The sequence below is a fragment of the Phyllostomus discolor genome, chromosome 2 (assembly GCF_004126475.2).
Source record: "Phyllostomus discolor isolate MPI-MPIP mPhyDis1 chromosome 2, mPhyDis1.pri.v3, whole genome shotgun sequence".
Taxonomy (NCBI): domain Eukaryota; kingdom Metazoa; phylum Chordata; class Mammalia; order Chiroptera; family Phyllostomidae; genus Phyllostomus; species Phyllostomus discolor.
The window spans coordinates 197547219-197554651 of NC_040904.2; the positions used below are offsets into that span (position 1 = coordinate 197547219).

Below are 7433 nucleotides of genomic sequence, written 5' to 3' on the forward strand. Positions count from 1 at the left end.
ATCAAATGAAATGACCACCAGTGGTTAACTGTAAGGCAGTAGACTGTACCAGTTACGTGAAACAGCTTGAGAATTACAAAAATATATTTACTTGTTCCACAGATATTTGTTGTGCTTCTAACATGGACCAGGCTCTTTAGTTTGATACTTAGCACTAAATTCCTATTGAGAGCCCAGGAGATCACTCTGACACACACCATCCTAGACAATGGAACTCGAGTTGAAGCCTTAATTATTCTTGTTCACTTGGGAGTACAGCTGCTGTACTTCTAGACCTGAAAGCCATCAAAGCATATATCTTTATTTATCATCTTCGTTTCCAACAATACAGAAATTAACATTATTCTTGAAATTTTGGAATGGGTGAACTTTCATATTATTATTTTAATTAGAAAGAATACTTTCTCAGCCTCAAAGATATTCTTGCTTTCTAAATCTTTTAAGATAAAAACATTCCTCATTTTCTTAAAAATTTATTTATTTTTAGAGAGGGTTAAGGGAGGGAGGAGAGGGAAAGAAACATCAGTGTGTGGTTGCCTCTCGTGCACCCCCTACTGGGGACCTGGCCAGCAAGCCAGGCATGTGCCCTGACTGGGAATCAAACCAGTGACCCTTTGGCTTGCAGGTCAGCACGCAATCCACTTAGCCACACCAGCCAGGGCGACTCCTCATTTTTAACAGTTACTGGGAAGCATCTTTGTAGTACTCTGGGAAACCGATGGCTAATTTCAAAATACAGTGTTAGAATTACTGATTTACGTGTCACAAGTCAGTTAATTTCTTTTTCTTAATACTGGGAAAAAAAATCAACATTCTATGTAGCTTAGAATCTTTTTAAAAAAGTGTTAGAATATACTTTAGCAACATATATATTTTTTCTAGTAGCCTAGGCATATAAATGAAGATGTGTTCTGAGCCTTATCCTGTTTGCTGTATGTAAGCCTAACCTCATTGTTGTCTTTCAATTAATTACTCATTCTGTAAAATAATTTGCAACTTACCTGTATCACAGTGGCAATAACAGAACTGATCCACTAGGGTCTGTCTAGGAATGTAAAGAATTCAAGTTCTTCCCAATTATTTGCAATAATTATTTTTAAAATCTTTTGTCCCCCACAGTTCCCAACACTGCTCAATGGCCACATGCCAGTGCCAATCCCCAGTCTGGACAGAGCTGCTTCTCCAGTACTGCTTTCTTCGAGTTCTCAGAAGTCCTGATGACATCTGGCCACAACTAAAGACTCATTAACTGATGAAATAAATTTGTCCCCATGGGCTAGTTTACCTGTGTCATGAGAAGGACTTTGTGAAACCCTGTTAATTTGGTTTGCACTTTTCATAACATGGATGGTCTAGATATATGTTAGCATTTTAAAAACTTTTTTTATATTCAAGTATATATGAAATCTGTTTTTGCATTAAGCGAATTTTAATATTTTTGTTTTTATATCCTCTTGGCTCTTAAGTGTTGAACACTGTTGACAGTGAAGAACTTTTCTTAATGGTTTTCAGTGTAACTAATTAAGGATGTGAAGCTTTTTTCTCTTTAATTCTGCATATGCTGAACTCTGCTTATATACACCATTAACCAGCTGTGCCTTCCTTTGCATTTAGTTTTATGTAAATGATTTATATTTTTTAGTATTAAGAGAAAATGTTTGAAAGACAAAAATTAGTATCAGACAGCTCTAGTAGAATTTTGTTATTTTTCACAAGTAGGCAATATGAAAGCATATTCATATTATTTTTTTTGCTTTCGATTATAAGAATTGCCTTAGAATCTCTTTTGAACTGAAATTCAATAAATGTAATGTCCAAGTAATGTTTTTATAAGAAGAAACTAAGCCATATTTAGACAATAAAAATTCATTAAAAAATGTTCGAAAGTGCATTTTTTATAAGGAATTTGAAAGGCTAGCCTCCCAGCTGTTTACAATCTTTTAGACTCCTCCCAAACAAAAACCCTGAGATGGAAAAGCTATATCCAGTTTATTCTGTCCTATCCCTGAAATATTTTTCTAGGTTAGCATATTCTATTTTCAAACAGTTAACCTTGGTTCTCCCTGTTTTCCATAGAGAATCACGCCCCTCTGATACATTTCCTGTATCACTGAGTTAAGGTTTCTCTAAACCCCTGGAACTGTAATTAACATTTAAAAATCCTATGCTTCGGAAGGGGCTCACAGACTGGTGATGCATACGAACAATGCAGGAGCAGTTCTGGAACAGGAGGTGTCTTCGTGTGTATAGGTAGAGCCTGGCTTGTGGAGATGGAGAAGTTACTACTAAACTGGGGGTAAGAAATAAATCTGATACAACGAATAGAAGATTCTTCAGAAACCTCATCGTTGTTGAGCTGAACTGATTATGTTGACAATTTCGAACACTAAATTATTTTGTGTAGTTTAGAGCAGTGCTAACAGGAACATAACTTCTGTTCCTTCAAAACACAGCAGGCACCACTGTAGGGCACCATTCTGTACAGTACAAAAGTTCTAGAGGTAAGAGAACTGGAACGTGCCCAGTGTTTTCAACTCAAGATCAGTTAACTCCCATCCTTAAGTTGGAGTAACAGACACCAATTTGAAATGTGACTAAATAATTAATTGATCTAAACCAGGCATTAAATAGCAGGGATAAAAAAAAAACCAAGCTTGCAAAAACAAAAATGTTTCTTGAATTCTCAAAAATATCTATAAAATTTTGTTAGGATACAAATGGAGACTTTCAATTGGAATTGAGAATCTCTACGTGAGGGGATGAATGCCCTTGTCTACGGGAAAAATGCAAACATTCCAACATGCATCTTTGAATATGAAATAATGGAGCTGATTCCAAAATCCAGACACTACTGTCATGAGCTAAGGATAATTCTGTACAAAAACAGTTGGTCCAGCTGATATTTTACAAACATAAAATGTTAGAGCTAAAAAGGGCCTTTGAGAATGCATCCTACCCCCCCCCCCCCCCGCCCCCTGCCATGTTTCCAGATAAGGACACTGCACAGGAGAAGCTGGGAGTCGCCTAAGGCCACCCAGCTCAGTGACAGGAGGATAACGATCAGTGCTCGGTCAGTTCTGCTTCCCATGCTTAGCTATCCATAACTACCAGTCCAAAACTACGCTAGGTAAAACACAGGTAAGAATGCAAGATTCTTACACCGAAACTAAAAAGGAAGTTAATGTGCAGATAGCACAACCAAAAATATCTTCAAATGTAAATGCTGACTGGAAATACTCAAATGACTATATATCAGATTCTTGTATTCCTTTCCTCCAAAGACTATGATTAACATATAATCTGGCCCCATCTACTGGAAATGGAAAAAATGCCATAGTTGCTGATGGATCAAAACTTTTACTATAACACAAACAGAGAACAAGGACTGAAGTATAACCCTTAGGGCTCTGCCTCATTCTGTGTGTGTGCGCGTGTGGTGTTTATTGTTTTTTAAACAACTATTTTAGTCAGAAAATAGTTTTCACACAACATATTAAATTTCTTTTTATGTCTGCTTGATCAGTGTTAAACTGTTAAGGCTAAAGTTTTATAGAACTATAATCTAAACATTGGTCCCTTTGTACACCTCTTTTGTATGACTGCAACTCCTCATTCACTTTCATAATATGTATCATTTTTACTGTTATTTTTGTTCAATAAATACTTTGTGATAAAAGGTGTGAGGAGGCAAGTGGTTCGGTTTACTTCTATTTACTTGGGGTGATCCAAATTTCGCTTTTCCATATGGGTACAGGTTAGCAAATGAGTCTTATTATCTAGCCTTAAATATGGTCTATTGAAACATGCTCTGTATATATAATCTGCTTTAAACAGATATTTAAGGAAACAAATTTAATTATTGAAACTGAATTAGAGAGAAGGGAATGGGTTTAATAAGTGTCCCCTGACCTTTTAAATCTTGAATTCTATCAATTGTTCTGTATTGAGATTGGAAGAGGGGGAAAATTTACCATTGATTAACTTTTAGCCACAGCCAGTATCCTCCTCAGCGGTGAAGGACTGAAAGCTTCCCCCCTAACGTGAGGGACAAGACAAGGGTGCCCTGTTGCCATTTCTAGTCACCACAGCGCTGAAAGTCCTAGCAGAGGCGGGGGGGGGGGGGGGGGGGGGGGCATTCAGAAAGGAAGAAATAAAACTGTATTTACAGATGATGTCTTACATGTAGAAAACCCTAAAGAATCTACCAAAAAGAAAAAACCTATTAGAGCTAATAAACTGAACAAAATTATAGGATAAAAAATCAACATGTAAAAATCATCTGTATTTCTACACATTAGCAACAAAAAACTTGCAAAAAATAAAACACCTAAGGAATAACCTTCGTTAAGGTGGCACAAGACTTGTACACTGAGGACGACAAACCACTGCTACAGAACTGAAGATATCCTGCGTTCAGGGACTGAAGACAATATTGTTAAGATCAGACACAACACTACCCGAAGTGACCTAACAGATTCAACGCAATTTCTATTACAATCCCAATGGCATTTTCTTTTTCCAGAAATCAGAAAAATTGTAACCTAAAATTTATGAAATTTCAAGTGATCTCAATAACCAAAGCAATCTTTTAAAAGAACAAAAATGACTCATTCTTTTTTCTTTTTATTAACTTTCACCCAAGGACATGCTTATTAATTTTAGAGAAGGGAAGGGAAAAAGGGAGAGAAGCATCAAATGGTTGCTACCTGTATGTGCCCTGACCAGGGACTGAACCTGTAAACTAGGCATGTTCCCTGACTGGGAATCAAACCCATGATCTTTTAATTTACGGACAACGCTCCAAGCAACTGAGCCACATTGGACAATCAACAAGAGAGCGGAGACCAGTGGGACCAGAAGGACAGGCCTTTCAACAAATAGTGCTGGGAAACTACATATTCACATGCAGAACAATGAAGCTGGACCTTCACTTAACACAATACACAAAAATTAACTCACTCTTAAAACAGGAAAGTATTCATGCCCTTGGATTTGGCAATAGTTTCTCAAATGTGGCACTAAGAGCAGAGGCAACAGGAGAAAAACAGATACACTGGACTTCATTACAATTAAAATTTTGTGTATCAAAATGGCACCAACAAGAAAGCAAAAGACAATCCAGAGATGAAGAAACTGCAAATCGCACACCTCATAAATGTCTAATACCTAGAATATACAAGGAACTCAACAACATACACATATAATACAGTTTACAAAAAGGCAAAGGATCTGAATAAACATTTCGCCAAAGCAGACAGACATATGGCCAGTAAGCACACGAAATGATGCTCAACACAGTTATTAGAGAAATGAAAAACAGAATCAAAGTTCCACTTGACAATAAATGGAATAATATTATATTCATTCTGTTAACACACCTGTTAGAATGAATATAGTAATTTTTTAAAAGAGGAAGTAAGTGTTAGAAGTAAAATGATGAGAAGAAACTGGAACCCTCATGTATTACCAGTGGAAATGTAAAATAGTGCAACTGCTCTGGAAAATAGGTTAATAGTTCCTCAAAACCTTAAAAATTGAATTACCAAATAGCCCAACAATTTTACTCCTAAGTATATAAGCCCGAAGAATTAGGAAAACAAGGTCACAAACAGAAGCTTGTACACCAGTGTTCACAGCAGCACTGCACAGTAGATGGGAATAACCCAAGGCCCAGTAACAGATGAATGGATTAACAAAATGCGTATTTGCATCACAGAATAGTATTCGCCCATGAAAAAGGGAACTTCTGACACGTTACATCAATAAACCTTGAAACATTGTGCTAAGTGAAACAGGCCAAACACAAAAGGACAAATACAGTGTGATTCTACATGTATGAAATTGACAAAATGTGTATTTGAGGTTACCAGGGACCTGGGGTATAGGGAAAATGGGGGATTATTTCTTAAAGGGTACAGAGTTTCTGATTGGAGTGATGAAAAAATTTGTAGGTAGTGATAACTGCTATACAACACTGTGAATCTAATTAATGCCACAATTATTTATGGCAAATTATATATATATATATATATATATATTTTTTTTTACAATTTAAAAAATAGTATACAAAAACCCTTATGAATTGTCCTTCAGTCCAAAAGATAAGTTGTTATAACGTCCTAACAGACTTTCAAGCATAGGCTGGCAAAGCACCAAAAAGAATATAGCCACTTTCTTTTTATCTGAAGTGACACATTTGACATGTGTTCAGATCACTTGGAAGGAAGACAAAAAGTCATCCTGTCTCACCTTTAGGAACCTTATGAGTTTAAGACAAATCGTAAGCGTCCAAAGGTTCAAGATTGCTGACTTTCCAAAAAATTAAAAATGGAACTGCCTTATGACTCAGCGATTTCCACTTCTGGGACCATACCTAAAGAAAAGTCAAACACGAATTCATAAAAATATATGCACCCCTATGTTCCCTGAAGTGTTACTTACAATACCCAAGATCTGGAAGCAGCCCCAGTGCCTATCAGTAGATGAATGGATAAAAAAACTGTGCTACATTTACACACAGAGTATTACTCAGCAAAAAAAAAAAAAAAAAGGAAATCTTACCTTCTGCGACAGCACGGATGGACCTGTAGAACATTATGCTAAGTGAAATAAGGCAGTCGGACAAAGACAAATACCATATGATTTCACTTACGTGTGAACTCCCATGAACAAAATAACAAACAAATTAGACTTACAGATACAGAGAACAGCCTGTCAACTGTCAGAGGGGAGGGGAGTTGGGGGACTGGGTGAGGAGGTGAAGGGATTAAACAGCAAAGAAAACCCTCACAGACACAGACAACAGTATGGCGACAGCCAGAGGGAAATGGGGGGGGGGAGTAGAAGAGGGCAGAGGGGTGATAAATGGTGATGGAAGGAGACTTGACTTTGGGTGGGGAACACACAATACAATACACAGACGATGTGTTATAGAATTGTACACTTGAAACAAATTTTTATTAGCCAATGTCACCCCAGTGAAGCCAGTAAAAATTTTAAAAATTTCTGAGTTTCAATTTGCTTCACTAAAAAGTTTGCAGGATCTGAGTGGTACTCAAATTAAAAAAATACCAAATTCCTCAATAAAATAAAGAAACATTCCCGGATCTTCCTAGGAAGAAGAATTTTATATAACTACTGGATTGTATTTCTTTACCTTTTATATGCAAGAATCAAATGTATAAATAACTATGTCAAATTTTAACAAATCAAATAATAAAATGACATATTACAATTGAGTGCTATCCCATAAAACTACAGTAGAGACTACTATAGTTGGCCAGCACAAATATACTGTAAGTTAAATATTACTGGCAGTGAGACTTGATTACCTTTGTGAATGAGTCCCATAAAAGAAAATTATCCCATTCTGCACAGCCTTCTTCCCCCATAAAGAACTGTGACAACAAAACCACATTTTAACAACATGAAGA

General features: G+C 36.5%; 1 protein-coding gene across 3 annotated transcripts in view; it reads left to right on the plus strand.

The window, feature by feature from the left end:
* The window catches only part of ELK3 (ETS transcription factor ELK3), a 64942-nt gene extending 61263 nt beyond the window's left edge, over positions 1-3679 (plus strand). For all 3 annotated transcript variants that reach the window (XM_036019441.1, XM_028532241.2, XM_036019440.1), the window contains one exon: positions 1120-3679. In XM_036019441.1, the coding sequence (XP_035875334.1) occupies positions 1120-1218 (99 nt within the window). In that variant the 3' untranslated portion in view covers positions 1219-3679. The remainder of the gene's footprint in view (positions 1-1119) is intronic.
* Positions 3680-7433: the final 3754 nt, after the last annotated feature.